An 18,225-nucleotide genomic window follows, 5' to 3' on the forward strand; every position below is an offset into this window, starting at 1 on the left:
GTCTGGCACTGCGGGATTTGATTCCCTGCCGTTGTAGTGTGTTACTGATGGTGACCTTTGTTACTTTGGTCCCAGCTCTCTGCAGGTCATTCACCAGGTCCCCCCGTGTGGTTCTGGGATCTTTGCTCACCGTTCTCATGATCATTTTGACCCCACGGGATGAGATCTTGCGTGGAGCCCCAGATCGAGGGAGATTATCAGTGGTCTTGTATGTCTTCCATTTTCTGATGATTGCTCCCACAGTTGATTTTTTCACACCAAGCTGCTTGCCTATTGTAGATTCACTCTTCCCAGTCTGGTGCAGGTCTACAATACTTTTCCTGGTGTCCTTCGAAAGCTCTTTGGTCTTGGCCATGGTGGAGTTTGGAGTCTGACTGTTTGAGGCTGTGGACAGGTGTCTTTTATACAGATGATGAGTTCAAACAGGTGCCATTCATACAGGTAACGAGTGGGGGACGGAAAAGCTTCTTACAGAAGACGTTACAGGTCTGTGAGAGCCAGAGATTTTCCTTGTTTGAGGTGACCAAATACTTATTTTCCACCCTGATTTACGAATAAATTCTTTACAAATCCTACCATGTGAATTCATGGATTTTTTTTTCACATTCTGTCTCTCACAGTTGAAGTGTACCTGTGGTGCAAATTACTGACCTCTGTCATCATTTTAAGTGGGGGAACTTGCACAATCGGTGGCTGACTAAATACTTTTTTGCCCCACTGTACATGTTGCCCTTCTCAGAAAGATTTTTTTTATCACCTCCAGACTGCATCTGACATCAGTATTTAGTGCTATGGGAATGTTTTGAGCAGTAAATGATTCACAGAGTTGCACAGACCCTCTTCAGAGCAGAAGTTCAATAGTTTCTTTGCTACTTTTCTCTCCCTTTTAATCTTCAGGTTTTGATTATTTTGGCATATGTGAAAATGGGTTTCAAAGTGGCACATCCGCAATTGGTAGACAACACTAGATTCAAACCAACAGCTTTTTGAAGTTATGGAAATTCATGCAATCTGCAATGGCTGAGGTCATCGGGAAGTTTCTTGTCCTTGAAAGTCTGGGCCTGAGTAGGTCTCAAGTGGTCTGAAAGTGAGCCGCGCTCACGGCACCGTCAGCATCACTGCATATTAAATACACGTTGAAACACAAGATTCTGGTCAGACTTGGTTCACGGTCAGAGCACTTGGGGGCGGGGGACTGCTAGTTACATGGTTACTGTAACTGCTGTTCTGTGACGATCATTGTCATGGTTTTCACCACTCCGAGCAATGCGCTGACATCATTTCAATTTCAGGATTGTGGTTCACACTGGAATTACATGGCAATACACAGCCGCAGGTCTTCTGACGGACGCCGGTGTTTAGAGCTCGTTGAAGGTGCTGAATAGATCTCAAAGATATATTATTTTTTGATTAAAGATAGAAATTAACACACTCACAATGACCCACGCACTCGTACTGCAGATGTGTGCATAAGTGCCTATGACACACATATAGGCTATATACACAAACACACGCATACTGAAGTTGCACTGCACGACTTTCGCATACTCTCGCATACTAAGACAAGTCCTCTTTTCGGAAGTTGTTTATTCCAATAATCTCTGTCTTCATCACTTCTTCTTTCCAGAGTGGCCTGTCTCTCTGACTTACTGCTGGTGTTGCTTCAGGCTGAAAACAAAACACAGAAAAGAATTTGTTAGTCGTGTTCTGTCTCTGACATAGGCAGATCCGACAAGACAGGGCTCTTTAACCACAGGGAATATCAAGCCCATGGGGCGAAAGATATTTTAGTGTCTGATATGTTTGGTCCCGTGGAAGCAATTTAATTTACCTGTAAATCCGCGTCTCGTACCGTTTTTCATATAGCGCAGTCGTCATTTGTAATATAACGAGACATTGTAACCTTGGATTGCTGTTATTATATCGTATTATCTGCTGCACTGAAAAGAATTCCCTTTTACCGGGAGTGACAGCTCGACTTTATGTAAAGCATTAACCAATAATCCGGTTTCACAATCTTCTCATAATTACAGCAGCCTTCTATCTGGCTATACTCCAAATTGAAACAAAGAGGAAAGATACGAGCATAAACCCTCATGTTTAAGGTGCGGTAATTACTGTGGATTTAGCCTTTATCTTGAACCGCTGATTGTTTTTCATGATGACGGCTGCTGCGGCTGCATTCTGCGGCTTTATCGCCACGAAACAAAGCAAGTGTGGCGGCAAACATGCCGCATTTAATTAAAACAAGGAGATAAATCGGATTGAAGATCACGCCACGCAACACACACCTAACTGAGTAGGCATTTTTAGGGCAGGGTGTTCAAAGGACTCGATTCTTGAGAAATCCCACAGCTGATATTGAGAAAATGAAATGAGTGCTTGGTATTTCACTTTTCTAAATGTCATAGCAGAAATCTCAACAATAATGCGCAACACTTCCTTCATCTCGGCAACGCTGTTGTGTAATTGTTTCTCACGTCAGTTTGAGGTGCCTTTTAACTTTCATGATGCTGTTTTGAGAGGTTTTCTCTCCAGTATGAGCTAAACTTCTACAAACTGAGATAAAAGTCAAGTGAAAATGAGATGTTTGGCTTCATACGTCTGTATCAGTCTGAGTCTGACAACGTGTCCCCCGAAAACCACAACAAATTCCACCATTTTCAGCTCAGTCCTTGTTAAACTGTCATTCCTGTCCTAATTGGGCTGTTGTCCCCACCCACCCAGCATCTCCTCCGCTCACACAGAAACACACACACACGTTGCCAGCTGAAATGGAGTGAGAGAAAGAGAGAGGATTCATGGGCACCATAGCTGTCAGCACCTATTCCGGTAATGGCTGTTAAAACAGTGGCCTCTACACCCTGTCTGGTCTGTCAGGACTCATCTAGCACGTTAGATTCTCTGAAGAGTGGAGGGCACGACTCTGGTAGCTTGTATTGTTCTCTCTGACGGGACAGGTAGCAGCAAGGAGGGGCAGGAGGGCAACAAGGTGGGAGGGGCAGAGCGAAAACACTGTGGGGTAGAAGAAGGGGTCAAAGAAAGTCAACAGAATGATGTAAGCTGATAGACAAAAAGGGCCTGAATCCAAATTCTTTGTACATTCTACATAAATATGTAAACATCATACACAAAAGGTGTTATTGATACACAAAGTAATTATCTAAACAAATAATTTTATCCAGAGATTTTTGTTTTGACCATTCTACAAATCCCAATACAAGCACTTGGGACACTGAACAAAACAAAATGCAGCCGTTTAAATACAGCATAAACAATTTATTCTGAATAAATAAATAATACCCATTTTGAATTTGATGGCAGGAACACGTCTCAAAGGACCATGCTCACCACTGTGTAGCATCCCTTCTTCATTTAACATCAGGTTTACAGTTTACGGTTGATTCTAATTAGTTTACATTTATTGATTCTTGCGACCACTCAGATGTGGACTGATATTTATTCAAGCAATCTTCATATTTTAGGAGGTTCCATCAGCATATGTTTAACATTCTTTCTTGATCCAGAGCATTATTACCGTTAATGATGACAATGTTTATCCGGCTGATGATACATCACAGGTTACAGGTTATTTTAATGTGTCAAGTACAGAAAGACAGTGATACGTTTTATTGTTGGTTGGCTGCATTGCACAAACTAATGAGAATCACAATTCATTAAAAAGTCAAATCCAGTACAAATGCCATTTTGCTAACATCTGACCAATCATTCTGTGGAGGGACAGACGAACTCACCTTGCTATCGCATAAGTTCATTGGTTGTTAGCTTCAGCCTCAGGTAGTTGGCTAAACGACAAAGCTACCAGATTTTTTTTAAAAATCTTTGTGTTAAATAAATCATTAGACTGGTACAGTTAAGCGGACGATGTTTTTTTTCTTCACTAGCAGGAAGACTCACGTGTTTTACAATTTACAACCTGTCAGCAGGTACACCTTTTAACTCCATCAACAGTGACAGGCTCCACCTGGTGGCACAAATATGTACTACAGCAAATCCACAATAAATTCCACCCCATGTCCTTCAGCTTTTACAGTTGGTTTTCATATGAACGCACAATAATATTGCTAGCACCATGTTCAGTGATGCACAAGGTCAAAACATCCTATTTCACAGTTTTCTTGTGGTTGCCATGTGAAGGGCATGTCTCCAGTTGTTTAATAATGCAATATGGAGTGCAGCCTTTTAAAAAAATAAATAAATAAAAAATTAAAAAATGTGTGCATGCAGTGCGCAAAGCCGTGCCAAACATTTCACAATCACTTCAAAGGGAAGTCATGCCTGTACAAAAAATAATTAATACACACTATAGCATGTTTGAGCAATTCTATCACATCTTATGGTGAGAGAGGTACATATATATTTTTTACTCAAGGGGCTTTTTCCCCTGATGCTTGAAAGCCAGTGGCATACTTTATTTATTTCTTGTAAGTATAAAGCAATTTCATAAAGGGCAGTGTAATAACTGATTCAGGGAGCTTTATTTTCCATAAAATAATTAAGTAAAGTAAAGGCTGTGAATGGTTTCTAGGATTTATATTATGGTTTGAAATTTTCCCTGGGTAAATGTGAGGGAATTGTAATTGTGTTTAAATTCAGGTCTGTATGTTATGTTTGCTCAATAATATGTTTGAACTTGCAGGTCCCAGCTTCCATTAATTACCAGGTTATTTATCATATTGTTTGGAAAATGTCCCTTGGCGGTTTCTATAGAGCAACATGGTCGAGGGATCTGCTGAGTGTGTAGTGAATACACAAACACCCAACATGTTCCTCCCTTTTGCATAATGCCTTCAACTTTTACATTGAGTGCTTTTGACATAGTAAATTTGTAAGCGCTTTTCTGTTTCTTTTTAACGTTTACCTAACAAAAAAATATTTATTATGATTGAATCAATTTTATCCAGTCAAGAAAACATTTTAGTGGTGATGACTATCCTTGAAAAAAGCCCTGCCATACTTTTATTAGTCCAGTGTATGAGCAAGGTGTTACATGGTGAGGAATAGAACGATGAAGGCTGGAAAGATGACAGAGCCAAGAAAAGCAGCAGGACACTAGAAGGTGAAGCTGGGGAAGGGGTACAAATAAAGGTCACGGTCTGTGAGTGGATGGGGTCGTTAATAAATAGACTAATCCAATAATCTCTCCCAGGGCCACACATGTGGGATGTAAGATATATGGGGATGAGAATGTGTGTGCGAAAGAGGGCAGAAGCAGTGCACGAGCCTGTGTGTCCGAGGGAGGTGTTGGTGAGGATGTGAAGGTCACCTTGGCACGCTTTGGATGCGTGTGTGTGTTTTTGCATGTCAGGTATACAGTTCAGCAGTGGCAGTTGCAAAGGGAGCAGCGATGTGAGTCATGGTTCACGCATGATCCGGCTAACCCCATCCCCCAACACAAACCACCACCCTAAAAAAATAAAAATCAAATAAATAAAACTCACCCTTACCTTATTAAGTTAACGGACAGCAACACCCAGGGCGGTGTATGCGTAAGCTTGTGTGTACGTGTGTGTGTGTCTGCATACAAAGTCTGCCTGTTTGTCTGATTTTCGGGTGAAAGGTGTAAGGGAAGACAAGGACAAATACCTTTGGGGGAGATGAAAAGAGCCCAAGGCATGAGCCTACCTCTGAGTGTGTGTGTGTTCAAGTGTGACAGAGGGGGCATGTGAGACGAGAGCCAACCGATGAATCCTGAATTAACCTTTTCCTCGCCTCAAGCGGTGAGAGGATGCACACACACATTGGTGGGGCTATTACACATGCATGCATATAGCAAGCCTGGCCTATTAGCAGGTCGACAAGTCAACCATTTGCATGGGATTTATCTTACAATAAGCACTGTAATCTCCAACTGTCGTTGCCACCCTCTCTCTGAGCCTTTCCCTTTTAAATGTGCATTAGTCTATTTTGTGTCTGTGTTCTCTGACGCTAAATAATTACCAGGGTGAGTAGGCTAAATGGATTGTCCCAGACCTCACCATCATACCTCTGGGGCCTACGGCAACATCAGCATAAACACACATTAAAGCAAGCCAGAGGTCGAAATATATCAAAACAAAGCGCCCAGAAAGCAAAGGCCATGCAAACCTAGTGGGTGATGTGAATGGAAACAATATTAAATGGGCAGTTAAAGTTCAGGCAGTGTCATTGGTCAGAGAATAAGTATATATTATAACCATACTGACAGCTCACATCAAGTGAAATACACTCTACTGCACTTGGTTTTCACTTGTGGGTTCCAAGTAGGTAATTAGTGACGTTTCTTTGTTTACTTTTTACTTTCAGTGTATCTTTACACACATAGAATCTTATCTGGATCTGTCAGTATGCTTTATATTTACTGGAAAATAGCCTTAAAAAAGCCTTTAAGGTAGTCTTTATGTCAGTTATGAGTTCTTTAATAGAAGTTTTGCAAGCCCAAACCACTCAAAGTAGTACTGTTGATTAATATTCTAGATTTGATTATAGGAACTAATTAATATTTAAAAAGACAGACATTTAATTGTGAAAAACACGTTAAAATATATAATAAAAATATTAAAAAATGCTTTCTCTGCGACCTGCTGGAGCGGGGGGGCTAGGAGGAGGAGTTGGCCGTCCGACTGCGGTCTGGAGTGTGGGGCCTCCCTGCTGCTGCGGAGTCGGGGCGGTCTGCCTCCCCCCACCGCAGGGAAAAGGGTAACACCACCTGGGTCTGGGGGCAGTTCCCCCCCTCCAGGGGCAAGGGTACCTAGACCCGGTTTGTAGAGTACGCTTGGGGAGTGTGATCGTGTGTACAGCGTCTCTTTATGTCTGTCTCCACGTTGGTTGAGTGTGGAGTAAGTGTATATGAGAGCATGAGGGTGGGAATGGATGTTTGTGTCTGTGTGTGCCTGTATTTCTGTGTCTATATGTCAGGTTGGGTGTCAGGCGCCACCTCTCTGGGGACATCTCAGGCCCTCCAAGGTTTGGAGGCCTATCTCCCCCTACCACCACTTCCCCTGCCAGTGGCGGACTCCCTCAGACATCGGTGCGTTGGTGGTTCTTTGTGTCCGGGGGTGGGCGTCCGGGTACACACCGGCTCACTCCTTGGCGGCCGCTTATTGGGGCCTGGAGCCTGGGGCTTGCTCGGGCCACTTCGGAGGTGGGGTGCCCCCGGCCTCTCGGCCTGGGGCTCGGTCACTCAGGCACGGCTGGCTGCCGGCGGAGCTCACGGGCGCGTCACTGCAACTCCCCCTGGCTTCTGCTCCGCGGCTGCTGAGTGAGCCCTCATCTGGGACTCTCCTCAGCTCTTTCTGGGACAGTGGCGCAGCTGCCCCTCTGTTGGTCTTCCTTGGTCTCTTGTGTTCTGGGGGCCTCTGGATGTCTGGAGTTTTGATCTCCTCCATACCTGCTTCATGCCCTGGAGGACGGGGCTGTGGCCCCCCCACACCCTCTAGCAGATCATTACATGAAGGAACCTTTTAAAAAACAAAAAACAAACGCGTCCATGCTCACAGGTGTACACACGGGTGATCACACCCACAAACTACACCCTTTTTGGCTCCTACCTCAAAGCACACTGTGTTCTGTTGATCTTATGTGCTGCACAATAATGTTTAATATTTAGTATTTACTGTCATATTCCCATATATCATTGTGATGTTGTTTATTCTATTACTCTTGTTCTCTTCTGCTTGTTTTCTTTTTTCTTTCTCAGCAGGTGATCCAGGTGATTGATATATGCATTTTTTTTCTTTTTTTCTTTTTCTGCTCATTCTGTTGGTTTTTGGTTTTTGCCCTTCTCCCCCGTCCCTCTTCTCAGCTGTTTCTCTTTCCCTCTTTCTTTCTCCCCTTCTTTCCCCCAGTCAAGTCTGTCCCGTATTCAGTAAGTGAAAATAAAATAAACAATAAAAGGTGAATCAAATGGACCATTATGGCAAGGCTGGGATGGTCAATTTGGTAAAGTAAATCCATTGGGCATCTTTCTTTGCCTTTAGACAACAATTCTGATGGCAAAAGAGCCAAACGGGACAGGCAAAAAAAAAAAAGAAAAAAAAATATATATAATAAAAATATTAAAAAATGAGATAGAGGCAAAGTTTCTGGCTTGTTAACTGAGTGCTATCCTGCAACAGCACATACTGTGTTGGTCAACTTTGAACAACTGTGTGGTGCACACCTAATGCAGCTCTCACTGCTCCAGTCTTCAGACACATCTCAGCAGGAGTAAAGACACACACAGAGAGAGAGCAGTGAATAATTTAGCTGGCTTTAATTAGAGAACATAAGCTGACGAACTGAAGGTAAAAGGTGTAAACTCAAAACAGTTATCTGGCTCTAACCTTTCCTGGAAGTTTTTTATAAATAAATAATAGTTAATACTAAGAGTAAAGCAATTAAATACATGAGCTAACTTAATGGATGTAAAATAAAACAATTAAAGATTAAAAATATGATTTTGTTGCCAATTTTGACAGCCCTGAAACCCATCATAGTGAATTTTATTTATGTTTACTTACTGCGTAATATAAAATCTCTTTTGTGGAAACTGTAAATAATGCAATATTTGTATTATAAAAGGGTAAATATGACACATTAGTGCTGGTGTATTTGGCTGTTTCTTGCAATTGACAACTTTCTGAAAAATTAGTGTTTCTAGTGCAAATCCTTGACAAACAGTTCACAGTAAACAGGAAGTTATACCCGTAGAGTAAATAACTGATAAATACTATAGTGTGTCTGTGTACCGGCACATCTGGACCAAGATTCAAAGGTAGCTGACTCCTGCTTCTTCATGGAAAACCGTCCAAAGTCCGTTCACCCTGCTGCTAACTGGCAGCAATACAAAGAAGCCGTACAACCAGACCTGCTCAGGATGGGAGACTACTCAGTTCCTCCTGCACACTTCACAACAAACTATTTCTTTATTTTTACATCCTAGTTATTAATTCAGTCATTTATAATCTTCGGCTTTGTATTTGTAGCATATACAGGCTACATCTGCATTAGATTAACTTGTGTTGTATGTCAGCCATCAAAATGATTTTTTTTTTTTGTGGGGCAAAAAGTTGCATAGAAGTTTTAAAAGTTGATCTCATATTACCCGTGCTACGAGTGCAGGCTTGCAGTCTCTGCTGGGAGCTGCTTCCCATCATGCGAAGACTTCCCAGATTTTTGCACAGCAGTAGGGCTGCAAAAAATCCCAGCTCAGCTTTTGTCGGCTGATGGCCTTATGTTCCTTCTTTAATTTTCACTTTTTTCTACTTAGCCATTAGCACGCAGTAGTCGAGTTAGAAACCAACACGGGGATCTAATGCTCATCTGTCTGTTTCGGTTCTGTCTGCTGCCTACTTGTGTCTCTATCTCCTGGCCAGCTTGGTGCATCAATTTAATTGCAACATACTGTAAAGTGTGGAAGCCTTCCATCCAGTTTATCAAGTTATATCTCTGCTGTTATCATCCTGTACAGGTCCAATTACAACAGCCAGTCTGAAGCAACTGCTTGGACTCTGCAGCATTTCAACTGACCTGCAGCTGACTGTGTATGAAACAGGCAGTACTGATAAGCAGAGCTGGCAGGTTGATGCATCCAGCTGTTTAAAGAATACAGAAATCTCTTGTTGTTTTACGGTGACACATTCCTAATGCCAAACAGCACACGCTCGTACACAAACTCCCCAGAAACAGACACAGACGCACACACGCATTTTTCATGGATGTTTCTTCGGTGAGAGCTAATCCCCTGCCGCTGTCAGCCGTGCTTTTTGGAAAGCTCCTTACACAAGCCAAAGCTCATCCTGAGTGTGAAATAACACACACACACACACACACACACACACACACACACACACACACACACACACACACACACACACACACACACACACACACACACACACACACAGATTTAAACTTAGGGTGTAAGATTGCACATAAGTTTGCCAAAGTCTTGTCCATCCAGTCCTGTGAAAGGAACAATCATAGAAGATTCCTTTGCACGGTTTTTTTTTTTCATATTTCAACATCCATCCATCTATCCATTCTCCTCTGCTCATCCTTTTTGGGGTCGAGGGGATGCACAAAAATATAAAAGACATTTCATCTTGACAGCTTCTTTTTTTAAGGAAACAGACTTGGTAAAAACATTTGTACTCAAGCCACGTGCCAGCCAGCCAACAAAACCAACTAAAGCAAAGGAAAAAAACGCACTGCCCTCATTCATATCTAAACTAGCAATTCCTTAGAAGTTGTCTGGTCTTTTATTCGTGCTGCAGCCTTGGTGTGTGCATAGAACTGCGTTTGCACTTTTATGTCAGCAGGAAAATACTTTTCAAACGTTTTAGCACAATAAAACCTGAAAGTGGAATATTTTCTATCATACTCAAACCTGATGCTACACTTTTATTGCGAAGGCTAAAATGGTAAGCGTGCTGATGTAGAAACAGTTAGGAGATGTGCGTAACAGAGATTTATTGGTTTCACACACACACACACACACACACACACACACACACACACACACACACACACACACACACACACACACACACACACACACACACACATTCAGGCGGCTGTTTTCTGTTTCATCTGAGTGACTGGGTGAAGGCAGAGGAAGTGAGACTGATGAGGTGGAACCTTCGGTCTTGTTCTCTGTTTCCCAGAGGATCGATAACAGCAGTGCAACAGAGCTGGCAGGACTCTTTTTACAGTACCAGTTTTTTGCTTTCATAGACTCCAGAATTTAGCATGTGCACGCAATAACGCCACAAGGGCTCACAGCTGTCACACTTTTAAATTGCTTGTGCTATAAAGGCCCTCTCGTGGACTTTTGCATACTTTAAACGGTAGCAAGAAAAAAACAGAAGATGGTAATTTCGAATATTTTTGCATTATAAATGGTCAAGCCGCTACACTTCTTCTGTTGAACTACACACACGCGCACACACACATACACACACTGGAGCCTGATCCTGCCAATCATATGATTGAGTGATTATCAGCAAGTGTGAGCACCTCTATAAAGTCAGGGGTACTTTGCTGCTCTGGAGCATTTAGGTGTGTGTTTGTAGCACAGTGCTACAATTTCTCCAGGAGTGGACGTTCCAGCAAATTCACAGCAATACTTAAAGAAAACCCAAGAGTGGCATCTCAGACTGTTCAGGCATCAGTTAACATGATAAATGTTAAACCTTATGACAGTACATTACAAGAAGACTGAATAAGTATGGCTTGTTTGGTAGGGCTGTCAGTTTAAAGCCTGTTCTGTCCAAAAAGGACATGGCAGCGCGCCTTAGGTAAGCAAAGTACAGAGCAAAGCACAGAACTTCTGGAACAATGTCTTTTGAACAGACAAGACCAAAGTGAAGAAGCCTGGTGAAAATCAAACACAGCATATTAGCACGACTACCTCATGCCAACTGTGAAACGCAGTGGTGAAGCAGTGATGATTGGGGTTAATTTTTTTAGACAGAGGACCTGGACAATTTGCAGTCTCTGTGTAGACCATGAATTCCCCTGAATAACAAAGTAATTTAGAGTCAATTGTGAGGCAATCCCTCTGACAGATAAAGCTTGGCCAAAATTGGGTGCATACAACAGGACAGTGCTCCCAAGCAAACAGCCAATGTATAATACTGTGGCGGAAACTTAAGAGAACTGTGTACTAATGAATGTCCACAAATTAAATTAAACAAATCAAAGCTGTAAAGAAGAGTGGGACAAAATTCCTCCACAGCGATGTGAGACGTGGATAAAATCATACAGAAAATTATTATTTCAAGTTACTGCTGCTAATAAATCGTGGGTTTTTTCACAGGACTACACGGTGTCTTATGAGAGATTTATTTCATGCCTATAGGATTAAAGCACTTATTGCATTATAAACTTTATGCCCTAATGTTTTGAACAAACCTGAGTAAATGCCTTTGTTCTAAAAGAAATGACTAAAGACGAACTCTGCAGACATATCCAGCAAACAACCTTCCTGGAAGCCTGTCAGATAAAATGTGTGAGGGACTTCCTCTGTTTCTGTTCAGTGACCTTTCGGTGGTTTCCCTGTAAATCGTCCTGGTACCTCTCCCTCAGTGGCTCATCTATCATGCCCTGTAAATCCATCACCTCCATCTTAAGCAGTAAAACCTCACAGCTGTCTGCAACAATGGGTTCATCTCACTGTCCACTATATATTTGCTCCACATATCTCTGGTCCCACCTTTCAGTTCAGTTTAAGGAGATTTACTCTGTTGTGATTTTGTTTTATTCTGCATCTTTCTGTCTGTATTACTTCATTGCTGTATGTCTGTCTGTCCCTCCTTATCAGTTTTTTTCCTCAGCCTTTTGTCGTGTCCTGTATACCCGTTTTATTTCTTTTTTCCTCTGTCCCAAACGTAACGTGTCTGTTTGCATCTCTCGTCACATCTGTCTCTTGGTGTCTGTGGTGCGTGCTGTCTCTCTAGTACATATCTGTCTTACTTACTCTCTCATTCTCTCTCCTAAGTATGACTCTTCCAGTGTGTCTGCCCGCTTCTCTGCTTTGCGACAGTAAAACTGACAGAAGGAGAGAGTTATGAGCCACTGGTTCCCCATGATTTACCGTCTCTGGACAGAGACATTATACAACTCAACAATTGCACATGTCAGGAGTTTAGCTTATGCTCTTATCAAGGTTGACTAGATTGAGTTACCTTGCTTACTGGTATGTGGAAGTAAATGAAGAGTGACTTCTGAAATCACTTCTGTGACCTTCAGTCTTACTACCAAGTATTAAAAAATACTTTTTCCTCCGAGTAGCATCTCTTCTGAAATGTAATCATGGAGTTACTCAAGGTTATTACCCGAACTTGTCATGAAAGTTCAACAACTACAAAAACCTGCTAATTCTCATTTTCAAATCACACAAGCCTCTGATTAGTACATCAGATACTATTTGTACTGCTGTGAGAAGCTTCTTTGCATCTCAGTAAATCACAGTAGGGCCAGACAGCACTGTGGGTAGGAAAAAAATGTGGTTAAACTTTGCCTCTATCTCTGTGCCTGACTTGTAGACACACGTTCTCCTTTTTTTAAACAGCCATCAGATGATTAGTGAGATTTCTAGGGTTATGGGTGGGTTCTGGTTAACATCCACTGGTTTTTATAACATTTTTGCCTGAATCATTCAAATGAAAAATCAGAAATTGCATGAAGACTTTATTTGAAATGTAACACCGTCTGAAAATGCGCCTTTTTTGTGTCACTACAACAAAGGAAAAACTGGTTGTTGCAGTAAGTAGTTAATGTGAATTTTTGTGCATGCAGAAGGCAACAGATTTACAATTTTTGCCAATTTATCATAGTTAATCGCCTTGTTATCACAAACCGATTACATGCATTTGCCAACTTGACCCCATTTAATCTCATACTGATGGTAGCAGCTGATACCATCTTATTGGAGTTTCATCGCTGCAAGTTGCTTTGAAGATGGCAACTGACTCCCAGTTGTCACAGACCTGGACCCATTTTTAACGCAACTATTTCAAAGGCAACGAGACTGCAAGCTCATTGCACAGACTTGCACCAACTTTTTCACCACTGTTTTCCATAGTGTGACTTAGTTAAGCAAAGTAACTGTGCAGGCAAATGGGAAAACATATGTCAATTATTTTAAAGTGTCCTCACACTGTATGATCTTTAAAGCTGGCAGAACAGGCCTGATGTTTCTCATGATAAACATACAGAGCATCATCTGCTCTTTATGCTTACAACCAAATACATATTTTTTAATGGATTAAAGAAAATCTTTGCTTTCTGTTTTTCTCACTTCTTTCTCTCGCTGCCTTTCTCATCCTTGTTATAGCTGCTGCTGCTTTTCTCACTACACCCACCAGTCTCTAAGAGTTAACTTGCTTACAGAAGTTTAGTCTGTGCAGCCCAGACAGCTATATGCTCTAGGGTAGTTAAATACCAAAAAATAAAAAAAAGCTTCAAATTTCTAAAAAAGGAAAAACAAAACAGCAGAAAGCTGCACTAACAATATAATATCCTCAAGCGCCCTTTTATCTGACAAATACATTCATAAAATACTTAATTTACACTGTATTCCTTTAAATACAGACAGATGCATGCACGCACACAGACGAGCACCATTAACCTGCCTATAACCATGCTGACAGCTATCTCATGGCAAACGCATGAAATGTAACGGTTCCATATCACAGTCTCATCCTGCGGGTGGATATAATTTCTCAGACACCAGCTGTGATTCCTTGGGATTTTCTAAAACCAGTAATGACCCAAGCCTAATTGTGAAAGACTCATTATAATAAATTCCACATTGTTATTTTTGTAATTCTCAAATCTGCTGGAACTTTCATTATATTTCATTTTACTCACATATACATCTGATAAAACAGAAACTAATGGAACCATCAGTCCTTACTCTTTGAAACAACATACCGCTTCTAATGTTGGAGCTTTTTTATAGTATATTTTGTGACAGTGATAAATACAGCCCCAAATGGTTTTCCTCACACAGCATGGTAAAGTAAAAGTAATGTAAATAAGTGAACGTCAGTTTTTAGGCATTTACAATACAAGTCAGCTCTTGTCATTAAATCTATGTTGTTTTCTATTTTTGTTTCAAGTAAAGACATGAAAGTGTATGATGCCACCCATTAGTTGGTTTCTGTTCTGAATCTAATTGTATTTGCATTGCATTTGTCTTGCTTTTACAAATCAAATGTAACCATATTTGGATAAGAGGGTAGAAATTGAGAGTTGTAATAATAATAATAATAATAATGGATTGGATTTATATAGCGCTTTTCAAGGCACCCAAAGCGCTTTACAATGCCACTATTCATTCACTCTCGCATTCACACACTGGTGGAGGCAAGCTACGGTTGTAGCCACAGCTGCCCTGGGGCAGACTGACAGAAGCCAGGCTGCCATATCGCGCCATTGGCCCCTCTGGCCAACACCAGTAGGCGGTAGGGTAAAGTGTCAGCCTATGCTGGCTAGTTAGCTCTTGGTTAGCAAGCCACAACCTTTGGGCTGTATCAGGAAGTATAACAATCCACTGTAGTGACCTGTTTCTGAATAAGGAAGCAACATTTAGCTTGAAAGTATATATAACTGGAATGCTAACTTTGGAAAGTGAAATACAAACTTTAAACAAAATGTATTAACTGAACAGCACTCACATGTGAGTCAGCGTTGCCATGCTCTTGATGATGTATAACTACAAACTGTAATATAGTTTCATATAACAACTTTTACAAATGGGAAAATCAGACACCAAACAATTGTAAAAATGCGTATTTCCTGCTTGAAAGTATTAGCACTGGACTTTGAGCTGGAAAACGAATCGTTCAAAGAAATCATTAAAAGCCCAAAATGACTATGACATTTTAAAAAAATGCCTGAAATATACTTGCACAGTGAATCTTTATAGATCTTTATACCCGTGCAGGCTGCATTGATGGCGAAGTGTAGTTGCTTATCCAAGGAAGTGCATGCCATGTCATTAAGGTGTAGAGTTAACACAGAAGTATAAATCTGCTGTATGTTGTTGTACTCACTTGTTCTGGTGCTTGGAGCCCTGGAGGTGTGCATGATACTGCTCAATGGAGTTGAGGACCACACTGCAGACACTGCAAGAGTAACTACTTCGCAGCCCTAGAGAGACATAAACATATTATAGTTACTGTAAGTCACTTTCTGTAAGTATGATTTATAACAATCCCTAAAAGCTGTCATCATCATCATCATCATCATCATCATCATCATCATCATCATCATCATCATCATTTGGATCACCAGCTAGTAGTAGTGAGCCCAACATGAGCAACAATAAAAATCTGTACTGACACTAAGTAACAGTCTAATTTTTACCCTCAGTAGTGCTGGGTAATTTTCCTAATTAGAGTGCATCTGGAAAGAGATTTGATTAGACTGATCATTAGCAGAAAACCAGTTACATTTTTAGATCCTTGGATCAGTGCCCCCTTCTTTTTAGTGCCTGCGTGTGTGTGAGGGGTTCCTTTTTAAAACTTGCACTAGAAAGGCGGGTACCGCAGAAGAATTTGGACTCTAGGAATCAGAAACGAACAGCACAGTGGGATGTGTGCATGTCTGCTTTGTGTGCATGCACAGTTGTATTGTGTTGGTGAATGCAAGCTTGAGTTGGTGCAGCTCAGACACAGATGTTAACTAATTAGAGGGTTTGCAGGTGGTCGCGATGAACACCCAAAAATAGATCGATGAATTTGGAGATACTCATGGAGTGGGGAGAAGGGAGAGTTGGTGGTGCGGAGATGGGGATTAGGTAGAAGAAGCGAGTGAAAGAGAGGAAATATCCAGAGAATAATACGATGGTTTAAACAGAGGAGGGAATGGATAATGATTTATTACACTGCAGCATTGATGTAGCATTCACGCTGGGGTTTAATGACCACAAAAAAATGTGTATCCAAGCCCCAAAATAACGTCCCGTGGTAACTAGAGCACCGATTTTAAAATCGTCTTTCTTTTTCATAAAAGGAAGCAGAGGAAATGATCTCTCTGGGTAATCAGCAACACGCTATAATTGCCCGTGTTTCCCCTGTTAGAGATACAATGAAGAGCTATTTTTGTTTTCTCACTTTTTGCACACTGCAGAGCCATCACTGCAGAACTTTACTTTATTTTCTGACAATGGGTGTGAAATTTTAGTTATGCTGTGCAACTAAAAATTGGAGTGTGCCTGCTTGTGTGTACATGCCCTTTTCGCTGCTGTCATTATCGTCCTTGAGATTTATGACTTGTCTTAGTATTCCTTTTGACCTTTCGTAGCAGTAATTGGTGAAGTACACTGGGAGATGAAGTTGTAATATAGTTAGGAGTGGTGGGAGGTCGTTTAGGCTTGGGCTAGAGCTGCATAATGTGGCATATCTACTCCCTGTTGCCTCAAGAGTCCCTTAGTCTCTTTCAGGGGTGATTAAGGATAAGCAGTCATTTACAAGAAAGCCAGGACTGAATTAGTTGCCTGAAGTAACTGCTGTCTTGGCTTAAATGTTGATATTTTTGCAACTATTAGGAGCTAATAACTAATTCTGTGTGTATGTGTGTGTGAAAGAGGGACAGAGAGAGTGGGAAAAAAGAGAGCCGGCACATCTTCCACTGCCAAAATGTCATTACTTCTGTTCTCTCTAAATGAGAAGGCTATTAATTGGAGAAGCGATAATTTAGAAAGAAAGGAAAGATAAGTCTCTCTTTCTTCTTTCCTCTCTCCTCCCCGTAATTCTATACTGCTGCAAGGATTACATAAAAAGGTCTATTCTTTTATGTGTGATTATGAAGTGTGTTACATGTGCATGTGTACACGTTCGCAGACAAAGGCAGCTTTCCTGCTTTTAGCCTGATTGATGTCACCTCCACACTGACTGCCCGAGTAGCAGAGATATACAATATGCTGCAGTTTGTGTCAGCACCAGCCTTTTGTAAACACACGCATAAACATATACATATGCACAGATAACGTGTTTTGGTTAATAAAGCAGTTCTGGCACAAGACCACACTGTGGCCTAATCCATGTTAATTACATGCAGGGAAAGTGTGTGTGCAACGGTAGTGACAGCACGTGGCTCAGGGTTGTGAATGTAGGGTTTTTTTGCGAGCATGAGCAGTATTTGTGAGGGAGTTCTAAGCCTTGTTAATTACACAAGAAGATATGCCAAGAAGAGAGAAAAGAGGGGGTGAGAAGCGCTAAGGCAGTGGGTGTGGAGCTGTTTGTGGCTGTCGTTTAACGTACAGAGCCTTCTGGCATTGCTGGCACCCCCGGTGTGGAGATGCCTAAATGGTTGTCAAAAAAGTAATGAGCTACATTTTGTGCTTAGAAAATTGGGAAAATTATGTTTGTTTCAAGAGTCTTGTTGCAGCGAAATTCAACATCCTGCTGCAGTTTCAGTGTGTGATGAATTTTAGCTTTCAGCTTTTTTCACTATGTCCCAACTCAAGCAACATTAATGACCCATTTGGAGCACGATATTTGTGGCTCGTTCCAATACCACGCGCTGCCAAGCTCTGACTGCAGCTCCTTTTTATGTGAGAGGCTCAGAGGAATTTCAGGTAGCGGTTAGCACTAGCAGTTGTGAAATCTAGTCTTTTGCACACACTTTTGGTGAACGGTGGGATTGTTTGAAGACAAAGAGGGAGGGAAATGGGTCGTGTACAACTATTGAACATCAAGTTTCCTATGGATAAATTCAAGGTAGAGTTTCCTC

The 18,225-nt window shown here is 41.4% G+C and overlaps 1 protein-coding gene across 3 annotated transcripts in view; it reads right to left on the reverse strand.

Moving 5' to 3' along the window:
- Window positions 1-676: 676 nt before the first annotated feature.
- The window catches only part of LOC147316213 (zinc finger matrin-type protein 4), a 64,027-nt gene continuing 46,478 nt past the window's right edge, over window positions 677-18,225 (reverse strand). For 2 of the 3 annotated variants that reach the window (XM_086259533.1, XM_086259532.1), the window contains 2 exons: window positions 15,543-15,639; window positions 677-1,668 (listed from right to left, as the gene is read on the reverse strand). In XM_086259533.1, the coding sequence (XP_086115659.1) occupies window positions 1,647-1,668; window positions 15,543-15,639 (119 nt within the window). In that variant the 3' untranslated portion in view covers window positions 677-1,646. The remainder of the gene's footprint in view (window positions 1,669-15,542; window positions 15,640-18,225) is intronic. The other variant, XR_015124459.1, reaches the window with a different exon arrangement.

Source organism: Aulonocara sp. 'chitande type north' Nkhata Bay, linkage group LG13, assembly GCF_057382095.1.
Source record: "Aulonocara sp. 'chitande type north' Nkhata Bay isolate Kocher_YH1m ecotype deep benthic linkage group LG13, A_spYH_male_GT1.1, whole genome shotgun sequence".
In the NCBI taxonomy this organism is placed as follows: domain Eukaryota; kingdom Metazoa; phylum Chordata; class Actinopteri; order Cichliformes; family Cichlidae; genus Aulonocara; species Aulonocara sp. 'chitande type north' Nkhata Bay.